Genomic DNA, 16,739 nt, shown 5'->3' with positions numbered 1-16,739 from the left:
TATTAATTATTAATATGACGTGTGATTACAATTGTTTGATGTCAGTGTTTATTAGCAGCCCAGATTGCAGTCGGATTTTCACTTTCTGGACCTGATTTTTTTACCTGTAGTGTTTATCTTAAATAGATGTACACACACACACACACACACACACACACACACACTGAAGTGAAGGACTGAGTGCAGGACCTGTGTGTGAGAAGATGAAGGAAGGTGGGGAACGTCTGACAGCGGCAGATTGTGAGTGGGCGCAGAACTGACTGACGCATTCTGTGACCAATCACAGCATGACGCCGCCCACCTGTATCATCTCCAGCGAAACTTACTAACCCTAACTTCTGATCTGAGTCAGGAGACGGTTAGAACTGCTTCAGAGTTCAGTCAGATGATTCAGAGGAACGTCCGCAGCAGGCGAGAAGCAGGGCCGGCGTGTTCGGCGTCACTGCAGCAGAAACCCGGCCTACACTGCCGAGGCCTGAAGTCACAGTCAGGTGTCAGAACCGCGGTCACTTAGTCCTTCAGAGGGGCTGTGCCTTCAAGACCAGTTCATGCAAATGACATCTGTTCTGATTGGCTGCCTGATACTGTGCCTCATTCAAATAGCATTCCAGGTTCAAACACTCAGTGGTCTAATTAGATGGACCGAGGGTCACGAGTTCGAATTCCGAGCAGCCGGAGCCTGAGAGAGCACAGTAGGCCTTGCTGCTCCGGGTGGGTAGATGGCGCTCTCTCCCCTCATCACTCTTAAGCGATGCTTTACGAGACTCTGGAGTGGTGGTGCACTGTTCTACTGTTCTACTGGTTCGAATCCCAGGTGCTGCTTGCCATCGGCAGCCGGAACCTAAGAGAGCACAGTAGGCCTTGGAGTAAACATGACCTTTACAGGTCTGATAGGGCAAATGGTGCATCAACTAAGGCGTCGCCACTACGACCTGAATATCAATTCGAATCCCGGATTATGCTGCTTGCCATCGGTAGCCAGAGCCTGAGAGGGCACAGTAGGCCTTGGAATGGTGGTGCACCTGCATAAACATGACCATCATAGGTCTTATAGGGCTAGTGGTGCATCAACTAAGGCGCCACCACTACGTCCTGAATATCGTGGGTTCGAATCCCGGATTATGCTGCTTGCCATCGGTAGCCAGAGACTGAGAGGGCACAGTAGGCCTTGGAATGGTGGTGCACCTGCATAAACATGACCATCATAGGTCTTATAGGGCTAGTGGTGCATCAACTAAGGCGCCACCACTACGACCTGAATATCGTGGGTTCGAATCCCGGATTATGCTGCTTGCCATCGGTAGCCAGAGCCTGAGAGGGCACAGTAGGCCTTGGAATGGTGGTGCACCTGCATAAACATGACCATCATAGGTCTTATAGGGCTAGTGGTGCATCAACTAAGGCGCCACCACTACGACCTGAATATCGTGGGTTCGAATCCCGGATTATGCTCCTTGCCATCGGCAGCCGGAGCCTGAGAGGGCACAGTAGGCCTCGCTCTCTCTCTCTCCGATCTTCAGGTCATGACCTTCACAGGTCTCATAAGGCTAGTGGTGCAGCGGACTCAGGCGCCGCCACTGTGACCCGAGGATCGCTGGTTCGAATCCCGGGTTATGCTGCTTGCTTGCCATCAGCAGCCGGAGCCTGAGAGGGCACAGTAGGCCTTGCGCTCTCCAGGGTGATGGCTCGCCCTCTCTCTCCTCACATCATTTCAGTGTGATGCCGGCCGCCACGGGAGTCTGCTAGCCGATGCATCAGAGCTGGGTACCCGGCACGTTGGTTGGTTGCCCGGGGATGTTGCATCGGCGGCAGTTGGAAAAGAGGCGGTGGCTGGTTGTGCATGAGGAGGAGGAGGAGGAAGAGGAAGAGGAGTCATAGAGTACTTTCTTAGAGGAAAAAATATGTCCAGTCCTGTGAAGTGAAGAAGTTACTACAGAATAATCTAGGCTGTGTTTGGTACTCAACGCAGGATCAATCCAGGAACGTACAGTTCGTCTGCGCCCTCGTCCTCCTGCCCATCTGCTACCAATCATATCTGCGGCTGATTAGCGTGTGGCGAGTTAGCGGCAGACGAACAGAGACACAAAAACAGCAGAATTCAGGAAGATTAGTGTGCAGCAGGAGAGAGAGAGAGAGAGAGAGAGAGAGAGAGAACACGAAGAAAAGATCCGCTGACTGCTGAGGACCAGATGTCCAATGACTCAGATGGGCAGAAAGTGAAGGTGGAGAAACAGGGAGGCAGACAGAGACAGAAGTGGAGTGAAAAGACGAGGGAAGGAGAGACAGAGGGAGAGGAGTAATGACTAACGCGGTGGGTCATACTTTGGAACCTGTGTTGGACCAAGTCATCTGCTGAACCAGAAACCCAGACTTTAGCAGGTGCTGCCATCTAGTGGTCAGATGCAGTCATAACTGGCTCTCATCGCTCCACCAAGACAGCTCTGACCCCTTGAGGCATGGACTCCACAACACTCTGGCGTTAGTGGCAGATCCTTCAAGTCCTGTAAGTCGTGAGGTGGGACCTCTAGGACCATAACCAGGCCGTCCATCCTTGGAGCACTTTTGGTAGGCAGGTACAAATTCCACCTAAAGAAAAACCTCCGGAGGGGTCAAATAGTAAGGGCCATCAAGTCTTTTCAAATCAGCCATAACATTAAAACCACCTGCCTATCACTGAGGCATATATACCCTTCCCCTCAAGGTTCCCTGTGGTATCTTAAGCAGCAGGTCCATTAGGTCCCGTAAATTGTGAGGTGGGCACCCATGACCCCGGCTGACCTTCCCGGGAGCACTTTTGGTAGGTACTGACCTGCCTGATGTTCTGCAGATGTTCTGACCCAGTCGTCTAGAACATCACCACAGTTTGGTTCTCGTCAAAGTGACTCAGATTCGTACCTTGCTGCCTAATAAATCCACCCCTTGACGTCAGGAAGCCCCTGGAACCACATCATCAGTGTTGCTCACTTCAGCTGTCAGTGGTTTCCATGCTAGGCTAAAAGCTAACCCTAGCTGACTGGCTTCACTGTCTTTTCAGCTAGCAGCGCTATTTGGTAAGACTCGGGAACAATCACAACAAGTAATGACGAAATCCTTGCTACAGTGCTAAGCACGAAGCTATGCTAGGCTATGCTAGGCTGTGTGGCTCCTGTTAGCCATCACAGTGCCGCAAGGAAGCTATTTTGTTTTCTTGAGCCCATCATAAAAGGTATTAAACCAATGGCTGCGTCCTAATTGCGCACTACACACTAATAAGAGGTATAGACTATATGCTAATTGTAATAGCGCACCACATATATTATCGCGCTAACTTGCTTTCTACTAACAGGAAGTGATGAAGTGTTGCTATGCCGACACAGCTACGTCACTGCAAGTTCTCCTGCTGCCATTCCTGCATCATTAGCCGCCATTTTTTCCTCATTTTTCCTGACGTGAGTAGCTCCTCCCTTTCTGTTTCGTACTGGGACGTGTCCAGCTGAGTATCCATCATGGATATTTGAGTACACTCAGCGTTGACACTGTTATCTACACTACATACTACATACTCAAAAATACGTCGTATTAGTAATTAGTACACATTCGAGGCTACGCACTGACGCCACATTTCTGCTGGAACACGCCCACTTTTGTTGTTTTTAAGGAGAAACGGCCAAACCGGGACTGAAACCAGCGATTATCTGCTCAAGCTAAAGGCAGCTGGACTCGTTGACGAGCCATCCAACTTTCCAAAGAACCAGTAGTCTATTGACATCGATGTGTAGCCGGTAACGTCCAGCTAACTGAGGCGCAAAAATCCACCTGTTAGAGGATAAAGCCTCATATCCGAGAGCACAGAGTCGAGGGACCGATCTTAGGAGGCTGGTTTAATTGTCTGGCTCATCCAGGTTTGCTAGCTTTTCCTCTTACTTGAACTTAGCATGTCGCTAAACTCGCTAAACTACGGTGCGCTTGTTTTTTCCCTCCCTGTTTTTTCTCAGTGAGCTCGGTGGATGAATTCGGTACCAGTCGTTTCGGCGAATTGCCGCAAATCCGTTTCGCTTCGGTTCTCTCGAGCTCTCGGCAGCTCTGAACTCCGTACGTACGGTCAGTCGCACAACAGCTCTTTCACGTTTTTGTGTTAGCGGCATTCACACTGAGCGCCAACACCACCTGTGAAGTCACGAGCATCCCCTCGGTCATTCTGAGGTAAAATAACAGGGTGGTAAACAGGGTTGTAAAACTTTAGCGGAGCGTTTTTACCTCAAATAAAGCCTCACATTTACCATTTATACACCAAACAAGAACGGAAATACTCAGGAATGCCTAATAAATGGATCACATGACATTTTTAACGGCAAAATACGAAGAAACGACAGTAATCGTCTTGCTAGTATTCTACTGTTCTTATTTTAATGAGTGAAACACTTTCAGTTACAAAAATGACTTAAAATGAACAACACTGTACAATGAACAAGCAAGAGTATTTTCATCTATTTTTTTTTTTTTGGTTTCAGAGATAAATACACGAAAAGGCTAACCTGTCGCCATGGAGATGTGAGAGGAGGACGAGGGGGGGGGGGGGGAGAGAGAAAAGGACAGTCCACGTCAAAGGAAAAAACAGTAGGACCTACAAACCTCTTATACACGCTCTCACGCTCACGTACACAACCAGAAGACCTCATTTTAGAGATGCTCGTACGTGGACAGGCACACGGAAGCAAATACACACATACACACACACACACACACACACATACACACATGAAGAGGACAGCACAATGGGGGGGTGGGTGGTGGTGGGAAGGGGGACGGGACCATGGGACAGATTAGCGTCATAAAAAATCACAGACAAATCATGAACATAAAACCACCATCATCATCATCATCATTGTTGTCATCATCAGTATCATTATCATCATCATCATCATCATCACTGTCGTCACCTTTCACGAAAAAAGCTTTTAAAGTTTTTTTTTCCCCAAAAACAAACAATTTAAAAATATAAACTTTTATCAAAATCATCCTTATTTTTTTAACGATGATTTGCTTTGGCTAGCCGAGGCTACAGTTCGGGAAACTGGGGTTGCTGGGTGAGCGGGGGGACGACAGGGGGACGGAGACAGAAGGGGACACCACAGGAGAACTGCGTGGGTGGTGGTGGGGGTGGGGTGCATTAGTGGAGATCTTTGGTTTCACTAGATGAGTTTAGAAGATATTTGCTCCTTTCTTCATAAGCCTTTGGATTAAAGCTGTTTTTTTTAATCGAGTACAAAGATGGAGAGGACGAGGGAGGGAAGAGAGGGAAGTAGGTGGGTGGGAGGCCTGTTTTTGGAGGTACTGTTAGAGTGAGAGCAGCGAACGTACATGACTTTTCGAATCTTCGGTAGCCTTAAAACCCCCAAAAGCTGGAGACACGTTAGCAAAGTCAGGAGACGCCAGCTATTACCAAACAAGCTGACCGCTAAAAGCTGGAACGCTATCCCTCCAACGCTGTAGCTGGAAGTTACCGACCTTTACGGCATGAATACGTAAAACTGTAAATACTCGCAAAACTGAATATGGATACAGGGCCTGTTTACACAGTTCGCAGAGCGCTAACAGCAAAGCTAAGCTCACCGCAATCGAAGAAATGTGTGCTTAGCATAGCAGCCTTCACTTGCATTGAAATTCCCTTCTATTTAAGTAAGATGCGACAAATATATTACAAACATAGGCTGTAATGATGATGATTTAGTCCTAAATATAGCCCTAAGCTAAACCAGAAACCTGCCATCACCATTAACCTGCTTCTGCTTCCTTTCCTGGCTGTCTGTTTACTAGCATACTAGCTAAGCCTAAACAATTCATGGATAGAACGTTAGCATTGGCTAAGGTATTGGTCTAGAAGGCGCACAACACGACCGAATCGCTCCACCTATAACCAAAAGAGAGTCACAGAACCACAGAATACCTCCAAAATGGCGCCGGACCCAAAATTTACCTCAGTTTTACCTCAACTATCTGACTAATTGTAAGGCTAATGCCGCAGGCTGGTTTTTAGCATTAGCCTAGCCAGCATTAGCTAGGCAGTATCGCAGAAATTGCTCATGAGAAGCAAGCAAGATCTGGGGTGAGTTCAGAGCACATCCTGAGGCACCATTCCTACATACAAAAGTACGTAGCTTAGCTAAAAACAGTGCTAGCAGCCTGAAGCCCATCACCTCACATATAGCCAGCCTGGTAGGAGGTGCGAGGCTAATGTAGCTGCTAAGGCCAGTTTAGCCTACTCCTGTTGACCTTCGTGGACTCCGAAATCACACAAGCAAGTGCACTGCTAGCATTGCTAGCCCTTTCAGTGCTAGTTGCGGTGTGTTTGACTGCGAATGTGACAAATGAACTTATTAGCGATTAAGATATTAGCGATTATTTGACAGCTCATTGTGTGATCATGTAGCTTAGGTGTCAGCAGTGCTAACCAGCAAGGTTTAGCCACATTAGCCTGGTAGCTAAAGAAGCCGAGAAGAACTCCAGGCCCCAAACATGAACACAGGCCGACAGGCTGTATCTGGGGTGAGTCGGAAAACAATGCGAGTAGACTCTGCACGTGTGATGTGTCGGACCTCCTGGTGGTGTGTTTGCTTTGGTATCATGTCTCTCGGGTTTCACGCCTCCAAGAGACCTCGAGACATTTCACACATGCTGCTGTAGAGCGTCCATGCACTGCGTAGGACTTCGCTTCTCACCACCACAAACAGTTCGAACTTCTTCAGCAAAGAATCAGAAGATTTATTATCCGGACGATGGATTATTCAGTAGATTATATGAACGATTCAGTAGATACTGATACAGTGAATTACTCTGTAACCACTGAATTCTTCAGTATCTACCATGTATTACTTAATTATTCAGTAATTACAAGAATTGCTAATTAGCTAATATCATTTTTTTCAGTAGATAATATGATTGATTCAGTCTCTACTATGAATTATTCATTAGCTAATGTGAATCATTTAGAAGATACTATGAAAGATTCAGTATCTACAATAATTTATTTAGTAGCTGCTAATACGAATCATTTGAAAGCTACTATGAACTGTTCAGTATCTACAATGAATTATTTAGTAGCTAAGAAAACTGATTCATTATCTACTGTGAATTATTCAGTAGGTAATATGAATCATTTAGAAGATACTATGAAAGATTCAGTATCTACAATAATTTATTTAGTAGTTGCTAATAAGAATCATTTAGAAGCCACTATGAACTGTTCATCATCTTCAATTATTCAGGAGCTAATATGAATAATTTAGTAGCTAAAATGAATAATTAAGAAAATACAATAAATGAATCAGTATCTACAATTTTTTATTCAGTAAATGCTGTGAATTATTAATTATGAGCTAATATGAACAATTTAGAAGCCACTTATGAATCATTTAGTAGCTAATATGAATCATTTAGAAGCTACAATGCAATTTTCAGTATCTACAATTCTTCAGGATCTAATATGAAATATTTATAGCTAATATGAATCATTTAGAAGCCACTATGAATTCTTTTGTATCTTCATTATTTGATTCAACAGATGCTGTGGATTCTTCATTAGCTAATATGAATCATTTAGAAGCCACTATGAATTGTTCAGTATCTTCAATGAATTATTTAGTAGCTAATATAAATGACTGATTATCTAATTATTCAGGAGCTTCCATGTTTTATAAATTTACCAGTATGAATGATTCAGTAGATACTAGAGATAACATTAGCCACCGTTCATTATTCCAACTGTTCCAACAGCTAAACTGTGAAATACACAATGTTTTTAGGGTGAGTTAAACTTTGGGTCCGCAGACAGACCCTTCGAGTTTCCAATGCCGTGCTGGTCTCCTTCAGAAGGAAGAAAAAGGGAAAGGGGAGCAGAGGGGAAGAGGGAGGCGCTGGCGCCACCTAAAGTCACTTTAGACATGTGGCCTCCGACATGTTTACTACAGCCTATGTCACAATGCATGCCCTGATCTCGCTGTAGTGCAGACAGTGTGTGCCGGTGTTTGGAGGGCACTTCATGTGTGGGAAACTTCCTCTGTCACGAGCGAACCACAGACAGAGGACAATGTCTTCCTCAAAGTGGTCGACATTTTCACTGCCTGGCCTGTACAATGCAACAGAGCTTACATACCCAAACAAGACATAAACAAGCTTTATGGGGTGTAGCTAGCATTAGCGGTGGTCCACTTCGGACTGCTGGACTGATTTGGTCGTCTATCTTTGTGTTTGAGGTAAGCGTAAATGAACACACTGCCGGCTGAGCGATGGAACGGAAGTCCCATGTAAGTTTGGACATTTGCATATTCGAAGAACCACTCTGACTCTTTGTATTTAGGCCGAAACGTCACCTGGCTACAGCCTCTTCCCGGTCAGCCTCCCTGCCGGATGGGACCCCCAACCAATGGGCTGTCAGTCCATGCCAACGGCAGCTTGAATTTAACCTTCTGAGATGGTCTCAAGACTAAAAATGCGTCTGTCAGGACTGTGGGAGCGTCGCTGGAAGGTGCCGGGGGCCTGACGACTGCAGAAGTGGCTAACAGATGGGCCGGTTGGAGGTCAAACAGGCACGGAGACGTTTTATGCAACATTCCTCACGGTGACACCGATTCCAAGGCGGAGGACAGGTGCTGCGTTTGAGTCATCCCCCATTTGCCATGAGTATGTCCTCGGGACTGGGACGGCTGCTGGAGTGTCACTCTGAGTCATGACTACCAGCTGGAAGGTCAGGCAAGACGTCTGCCCAGTGATGTGTAAATGACTGGGCTCTTATGTCCTTGTCCTCCAAGCCTGGCTCAGAATTCGGTGCGATTTTTAATAGCTTGGGGCCGCCATGTCCCGCCCACCTTCACCACCTAGCGCTGTCCACTTCCGCCCGGCCCACCCAGGACTAAATAGAGCCTGCATTTGCTGTGGAAGACCGACAGTGTCACCATACCCGTCCCTGGATGCTAAAATGTAGTCGGGAAAGGGTTCCTGACATCTCCCTGAACCTGTAGTTCTCTGTTTTGCTAGCTTGCTAACATAGCTAGCTTGGTTAAGAAATGATTTTAGCTCTAACGTTAGCTTCCATGCTAACAGTGTAAGTGCTTTTTAACCAGTTTCACAAGGACAGATCACTCCAGTAACGTCCTGCTATAACGTCCTTCTAGCTTATAGGAGAGGTAGTTGACAGCCTCATAGCTACACTGCATGTCCAAATGTTTGTGGACACCCCCCTACTACTAATGAATGCACTCAGATACACATCTTAATCTCACATGCGTCCCATCTAGGCCCCATGTGCAGTGTACAACCCAGATTGGGCCCATGTTTAACCCTTCCTGGGCCCATTACTGACCCTAGGCCAACATGGAAACCATTGACAAAAAGCCTGACCGTTCTAACGCTCTTGACGCTGAATGCAATCAAATCCTGACAGCAATCCTCCTCCAAAATCTAGCAGAAAGCCTTCTTCTTCTCTGGACGGTAGAGACAGTTACTCCAACATAAGCAGGAGACCCCTTGATTTCAGAAGAAACAATGAACAAGCAGGTGTCCCAATACTTTTGTCCATAAAGTGTACCTTGGTTGACCAGTGGTTTTTAGCTATAAGAGTGCTTTCAGACATCATCAGGTCATTCCAGAAACCCCTTTCCAAATTCTGCTGGCTTCTATCAGTCATATTTGTATACTTGGTTCAGCGAGGCTACAGAGCTAGCGTAATTAGCGCATTAGGCTAAAAGAATGCAGCACGAAGCCCTCGTAGCCTTTGACTCTGAGCATGCCCCCCAAAAAAACAGCCCTCGGCGCAAACGCACCGTCGCTCTTCTGAAAGCGTGTTATCGGCCTTGGTTCATCTCCAGAGGGTGAGGCATTTGAGGAACTATCTCTGTTCCGCGCCCAACCAGGCACGCCGACAACGAGAAGCAAAAGCAGAAAGGAGGAAGAGAAGTTCAGCAGAGCGCTACAGTGAGAAAGATGTCGCTATGTCGCTCTTTCGCTAAAGCTACGTTTCTTTCCCAGCCCTGGAGAATCCCTCTGCATCCCTCGGCCTTTTTTAACCAGTTCCCTCCATCTTTCCTCTCTTCCAGTTTTTAGTTTTTGGTTTTGTAGCTGTTTAAAGCTTTCAGGTCAGGGTTCCGAGCAGCACCACGTCCGACGACGTCGATCACATCAACAGCTGCAGCAGCACGTTTAGCGGTTAGCAAACGTAGCTATGCTAAAGTGAGAAACTTAAGGAAACAAAGAAACAAGTTTCTGCGTCAGCAAAGACGTGTTTGAGGTCCGAGCTACAGAGCTTCTTTAGAGCTACTAGGCTAACGTTGCTAACAACAGGCTTTTCGTAGATCTTTCCGTAAATTTTAGGTCTTCAGTAGGCCTGTCATGATAGCCATATTTGTTGGACGATATATTGTACCAGAAATAATCGCAATAAACAATGTTATTGTCATTATAAGAGCATTTTATGATGCTGGTATAATAAATAAATACAGTTGAAATAAAATTAAATCACTGCTTTGAATAATAAACGACATACCATCTCATCCACGCTAATGGACTCTGCTCAGTAGGCAATACTGAGGTCAGCAAAAATGACTGAGGACGTCCGTATATTTTGTACGATAATTCAATAACGCAACTATCTTGACAGGCCTAGTCTTTAGGCGTGAGAAATTACCATCATGATTGCCAATTTTTATAAGATGTTTGTTTCTTGAAAGGAATCTAGCATCCATTTCCGTCCCCCAAGAAAGAGGGAGCTGGCGTTTAGCTAGGTCGCGAAGTTCGGCCAATGTTCACAGCTAACGCAAAAAAAAGGCCTTGGTATCCGTCTTGCGGAAGTTGGCGTTCGCCTGGCTCAGATGAACAGCTGCGAGAAAGCACGTGACTGGTCTGCGCTAATGAGGCAATACTCTTCCAACAGTCCATAAAATGTCACAGCGCCACCTGCAGTACTGGAGCACTTGCACGTGCCAGCCAGAGCGAAACGGCGGAGAGTGTGCGAGCTCGTAAACTCTCAACATGTGGCTTCGACTGGATGCCACCCTTTGAGCTTCGATGACTAGCCAACACACTTGACCGCTACTGTACGTTAGCCTCGTAGCTAAAGCGCAAAAGCTAAAGAAGCGAAATTCAGACATCCGACACGTGACTCCTGACTGACTACTCGACTACTTTAGGGGTAGGTGGGGAAGTTTGCTGCATCGCTGTAGCGAAATCTTTCGTATGACAGCATCTGACGCAGTGCTGCTCTTCACACTGATTGGTTTACACCCTAGGCGAGGCTCCGCCCACATAGGAGCAGCAGAGGAGTCCAAGGGGACGAGAGTATTCCCCTGTGATGTCACTGGTCCTCTCAGGACCGGTGAGTTGCATTCTTGTACGGTTTTGGTTTGAAAAGGTTGCCTTGGCGTTCCGACGATGCCTCGAACGTAAACCTGACGTTAGAAGCACGTTCAGGACCGAATAAATTAAATATCGTAGAAAAGATATTTTCCACTACTACTGACAGTGTGGGTGGGGGTTTTGGATGGGGTGGGTTGGGGTTTGGGGTTGGAAACGCAAAATCCAAACGGTAAGAAACGTTTTTGGTCTAAAATCAAGTTCATTTTTTATTATTTATTATTTTATTTATTTATTTTATTTTATTATTTATTTATTTTTTTTAGCATTTTTTCACTTTTTATCTATACATTAGCAATAAGTAAGCAGTATAACATAGATGATTTACTACAAAATCTATAGAAGCACTAACTGATCCATTCCATCTAAACGGTACTGCGGATAGCTGGTTCCGCTGAGTCGGACCACCTACAGTCGTAGGACCGAGCGGTGGAGGGGGGATGGGGGGTTGGGGTGGATCTTTGGGTGTGCAAGTGTTGTGTATCTTGAGCATATCTGCTATTTGGTTTCGACTTTTAAAGCTTTTAGAAACGCTGTTTGGCTTTGGCTTGTCACGCTGTGTTTGTGTGTGTGTGTGTTTGTGTGTGTGTGTGTGTGTTTACCTTCTTATCCTAGTTTATCTGTTTAGATGAATGTTCACAGTATTTTTCCCAACATCCTGATATAGTCTCTAGCACAACTAGGAACGAGGAAGATACATTTAAAAAACGGAACCAAAAAATATATAATAATAATAATAATAATAATAATAATAAATTAAACATGAGGACGTTTCCATAATCATCGAAGATGATACTTTTCCCAAACGAGAGCACACCAACGCAAAGGAACAGCGTCCTCAGAAGAGAAAAAACTCCCACGGAAAACAAAAAAGCAAGACGGACAGAAAGGAACAAATAAAGGAGTCAAAGGAAGATGAAGGACATTCCTCCAGGACCCGAAGGAGACACCCGAGGACAAACGAACCAGCCGCATCTTCTCGCCCACTGAGGTGAGGTCGGTAAAAGATCCCGTCCCAAACCAGGGACCAGAGTTCGAGTTGCGCGAGGAAGATGAGGGTGGATCAACCCATCCATCCATCCGTCCACCACTTCTGACCTGCCTGTGGAGCCGGATGGGATGGAGGGACAGGAATGCTTTCCCGACATTTGTCCTTGTCCCCGTCGTTTCGCTGTTCCTCGTCTTCCTCGACTCACTCCAAAAAATTTGGCTTGGTAACTACTTCTCTTTTTTTTTTGGTTTCGCTTGACTGTGAACGTTTTGTCTTTTTTTTCCCCGCTTCAAGGACAGCGCCCTACCCTTGATGCTTAGGTCGTCCCTCAGTGAAGTCCTCTCCAGTACGAGTACAGAGTATGAGGTGGGGCTTGGTGGCATCCTCTCAGATTGTGGGTGGTGTTGAGTAGATGGCTTCCCGGAGACTCTGGATGGGTTTGATGGGTTGCTTTGGTTTCTGACACGGAGCTGAGAGCAAAACGTGTGAAGAACAGGCAGACGAAGTGGACAGTGAAGTGGACAAGAACAAGATGGAGATGAGGACAAATGCGAGAGACACCAAGAGACAGCTGCACAACAGATATGGGCTTTTTTTCCTTCTTCTTCTTCTTCTTCAAAAAGAAAAAATAATAATAATAATATTAATAATTCAAATAACAACAATGATGAGAACCCCAGTTCTGGTCCCAGTGGCTCTAACATACTACTGGAAGTCCTACAGGGCTGCCGCGGCCCAAAATTGAGGCCCAAGGCCAATTCTAGAGTGCCTATTTTGTGAAATCTTTGGTATTTCAAACATTTTTTGGCTGATTTTGTTAAAATAACCCCCGGCTCAGAGTGGCTCGGGGGTCTAAATAGCTCAGGGGTCGCAGGTTTGAATCCCGAGCCGTGCCGCTTTGCCATCAGCAGCCGGAGTCGGAGAGAGCACAACCGGCCGTGCTCTCTCTGAGTGGGTAGATGGCGAGATATTGGCTGGCACAGGTGTGGTGGAGCTGTGGGACCCGGCGCTTTCCTAAGACCGTGTCGGCGGCCCGGCAGCAGTTCTAAAAGAGGCAGCGGCTGGCGTTGCACGTATCGGAGAAGACCTTTCCCTCCTACTGTCTGAGAGCATTGCTAGTGCTAGGAGGAGCTACGAATGGGTGGGTTTATTGGCAGAACCAATTACAAACCAAGAACCAAAAAACTTGATAAACAAATTGATAATAAAAGTAATAAAAATAATAATAATAATAACCCCAGTCAAATATGGAGGCCACTGGCTCTGACATACTACTGAAAGTCCTACAGGGCTGCCACACTGAAGGCCTAGGCCTTAGGCCATTGCGCAGCCTTAGGTGGCGCAATGTTACCTAGTTTCTTCCTACAAGAAATAACGACACAATGATGACGACACCGATGATGATGATGACGATTATGATGATGATGATGATGATAATGACCACATGTAATGTAATACCTGCTCAGAAAAAGAACCACCAGCAACAACAAGAACAAGAAAAAAGATCTGAAACTAAGCAGATACAGGACATAAACTGGGGAAAGAGGTAGACAGGTAGTCTTTAGGAAAACGTCCACGCTTCCGAGCTGGGATATGGAAGTCACCCTCTTTTTTTTCTACAAATTAGAAAAAAAAATAAACAGTGATAGATGGGCGGACAAGGTGAGAGGATGCCGGGCGGAGTGATGATGAGCAGGAGATGATGGCTGGGTCGTTTGAGTGGGTCCGGCGCTGGACGCTGAGCTATTTACAGGTCCGCTGGATAAAGCTTTTCCTTCCGTATTTTTGGTTTTTGGTTTTTTTTCTTTTTGGTATTTGGGATTTTGGCATGGTTGTCTTTATGTCCTTGTGAGTCTTTGGAAAAGTTCACCTCTGCGCTATTTTTGGTTTAAAGAACTCCAGACGCGTCCAAGCGAAAGCCCTGCTGCTTTCTTACCTTCGCCGTTCCCCAACAACACAATCAAGAGCGGTCTTTTGTCATTTTTGGCTCATTTAAGATCATCAAGGATCAGGAAAACGTCCGTTAACTTCCTCCGGTCCCTGCGATTCGCTATGTCCATTTTTTTTTTTTTCTTGTTAAACATCCTGGAATTTTCTTTTTCCATTTTTGGTTTGTTCGCACGTCCCTCCTCTTCCCTTCTTCGCGCCCTTGCGTCCATCTCTTCATCCCTCCCCTCATCCACGTTGTGTATTTTTTGGCATCAGGCGGAGAGCGGGAGGGAGCAAGAGAGAGAGCGCGAGAGCGTGCGAGAGAGAGAGAGAGAGAGAAAGACAGAAAGTGAAGGCAAAGAGAGAGAGAGAGAGACAGAGATGCTTTGGTTGCAGAGGAGGAAGGGGTCTTCGGTTCCCCTTCCCGTTCCCGTTGATTGGCTTCCTGGAAGTGTCACTCGATCTTGGCCCCGCCCATCAAATGCGGGCTGTGTACCAATTCGCTGGAAGAGCAGGAGGAGGCGGGGCTGGAGCAGGGGGAGGGGCTCATGCCGCCCAAAAACACAGCCTTGCCGGACTTGGGGGCGGCTGGGTTGCCCAGTCCCAGGCCTGTCGCCATGGGCAACAGCGAGGGGTGGTTAAGGAAGAGGGAAGATGGGAGTCCTGACCGCTGACCTCCGCAAGCACCGATCAGCACCTTGCCACCGCTTTCAAGACTGGAAATGGGAGGTTGGCCACCACTGGCTGCCAGAGCTGAGGGACAGAGCAGATAAAACAAGGAGTTAGACCCTCAACGTCCACGACCGTCCACCTGTGGTTAGGCAGGGTACTAATAGCAGCATCAACGACGTACGAGTCATGCAGATCATGTGGAAAATGCGGGGATGAGGCTTAAAATTTAGAACGTCAAATTCAACAGTTTTCATGATGTTCTTTACGGTTTCACTACCATGAGTGGAGCGTTCTCAGCACAGCAGGCACCATGAACTAGCGCTAGTGATTATGGTGGGGAGTGTGGGTGTGGTGCCGGCACAAGGCTGAGAGTGGGTTCACTGCCCAAGACGCAACACTGAGGAACTTCAAGGAAATTCAGATTCAAAAGAACAGTGATAAGCGATACACACTCATACACACACACACACAGCACAGCACGCCACAGCAAAACATGGGTGGGATGAGGTGATGTTGAATATCACTCCGTTCCCCGCGGTGTTTAGCTCCACCCCCCTCTCCCACACACCTTGGATCGTGGCGATTGGATTGTTGCCACGGAGAGTTTGGTTCATTCCTGTGTTAACTCCAATCACCGCATTCCTGAGTCACGCAAGCGTCCACACACACACACACACACACACACAAGGACAGACACATTGCAGCAGAGGAATAGAAGAAGGGAAGGAGAGACGGAGGGGAAATTCAGTACAGCATTTAACAGAGCAGAGTCAGGAGCTCGACTGGGGTGCAGCCAATCAGCCGAGGCGTGTTCGATATCCGATGTTTACTCCTTTGGTTTACGACAGAAGATGCTAGGCTAATGTTGCTAACCAACGCTGGACTTGGACAGTCACCGATCTCAACTTGCCGGAACAAGGCATACTCCAATTACGCGGCCACTTAGGGCCCCAACGCCAATAGTCAGCACACCAACACTAGGTTAGTCATCAATTCCAGCTGGGCCAATGCAGATACTGGCCGCTTGGGTGGTGGATAAAGGCCCGGGCGCAATATCTCTCCCTAAGGAATAATGTAGAATCTGGTGCTGAGGTGGTGGTATATGGGGGCCCCCCAAATGAAAATCTGCTTAGGGCCCCATAAAGGCTTGGGCCGGCCCTGGTTATGCCAGTGAAGAACCATGAAGGTCCCTGAGGGTGTAGCTCGAGGGCTCAACAGTGGCAGCTTAGAGAACCTGACCACTGAACCCAGCCCTCCAACCACTGCAGCACCATTGCCCATCTGCATCTATGTGTGTGTGTGTGTGTGTGTGTGTGTTTGAGCACACAGTCAATCCAGATTGTAGTCACCTCAGATTTGCTGCAAAATCAGTGATGTAGTTTGACACGTCACCGTTCTTGTGACGCCACGAACTGTGGACGACAAAAGTCAAACACACACACACACACACATATAAACACACACATTAGCTCATTCCCTCATTACATGTGTAAATCCCTGACCACATCCCCAATCAGCCCATACTACTGCTCATCTTTACTCTGTAAATCCTCACAGCAATGCTCCTTCAAAATCTAGTAGGACAGTAGACGCAGTTCCTCCAACAAACTCAGGATAAACTATTTTTAATAAGCTTGATTATATGAGCAGGCGTCCCAATATTTTTGTCCATACAGTGTGTGTGTGAGGGGGCGAGACAGTGTTTTTTCGCGAGTGTGTCTCACCTCGTGTTCAGACTTATCGTGCTGTGGCTGGCAGGGATGGG

General features: G+C 46.8%; 1 protein-coding gene across 4 annotated transcripts in view; it reads right to left on the bottom strand.

The window, feature by feature from the left end:
• Window positions 1-7,316: 7,316 nt before the first annotated feature.
• The window catches only part of pou2f2b (POU class 2 homeobox 2b), a 75,199-nt gene continuing 65,776 nt past the window's right edge, over window positions 7,317-16,739 (bottom strand). For 3 of the 4 annotated variants that reach the window (XM_072680528.1, XM_072680530.1, XM_072680529.1), the window contains 4 exons: window positions 16,699-16,739; window positions 16,324-16,386; window positions 15,543-15,616; window positions 7,317-15,055 (listed from right to left, as the gene is read on the bottom strand). The exon at window positions 16,699-16,739 is cut by the window's right edge and continues 98 nt beyond it. In XM_072680528.1, the coding sequence (XP_072536629.1) occupies window positions 14,757-15,055; window positions 15,543-15,616; window positions 16,324-16,386; window positions 16,699-16,739 (477 nt within the window). In that variant the 3' untranslated portion in view covers window positions 7,317-14,756. The remainder of the gene's footprint in view (window positions 15,056-15,542; window positions 15,617-16,323; window positions 16,387-16,698) is intronic. The other variant, XM_072680532.1, reaches the window with a different exon arrangement.

Source organism: Salminus brasiliensis, chromosome 5, assembly GCF_030463535.1.
Source record: "Salminus brasiliensis chromosome 5, fSalBra1.hap2, whole genome shotgun sequence".
Classification (NCBI taxonomy): Eukaryota; Metazoa; Chordata; class Actinopteri; order Characiformes; family Bryconidae; genus Salminus; species Salminus brasiliensis.
The sequence above is the reverse complement of the archived record's forward strand: the minus strand, read 5'-3'. Positions and strand labels throughout refer to the sequence as shown.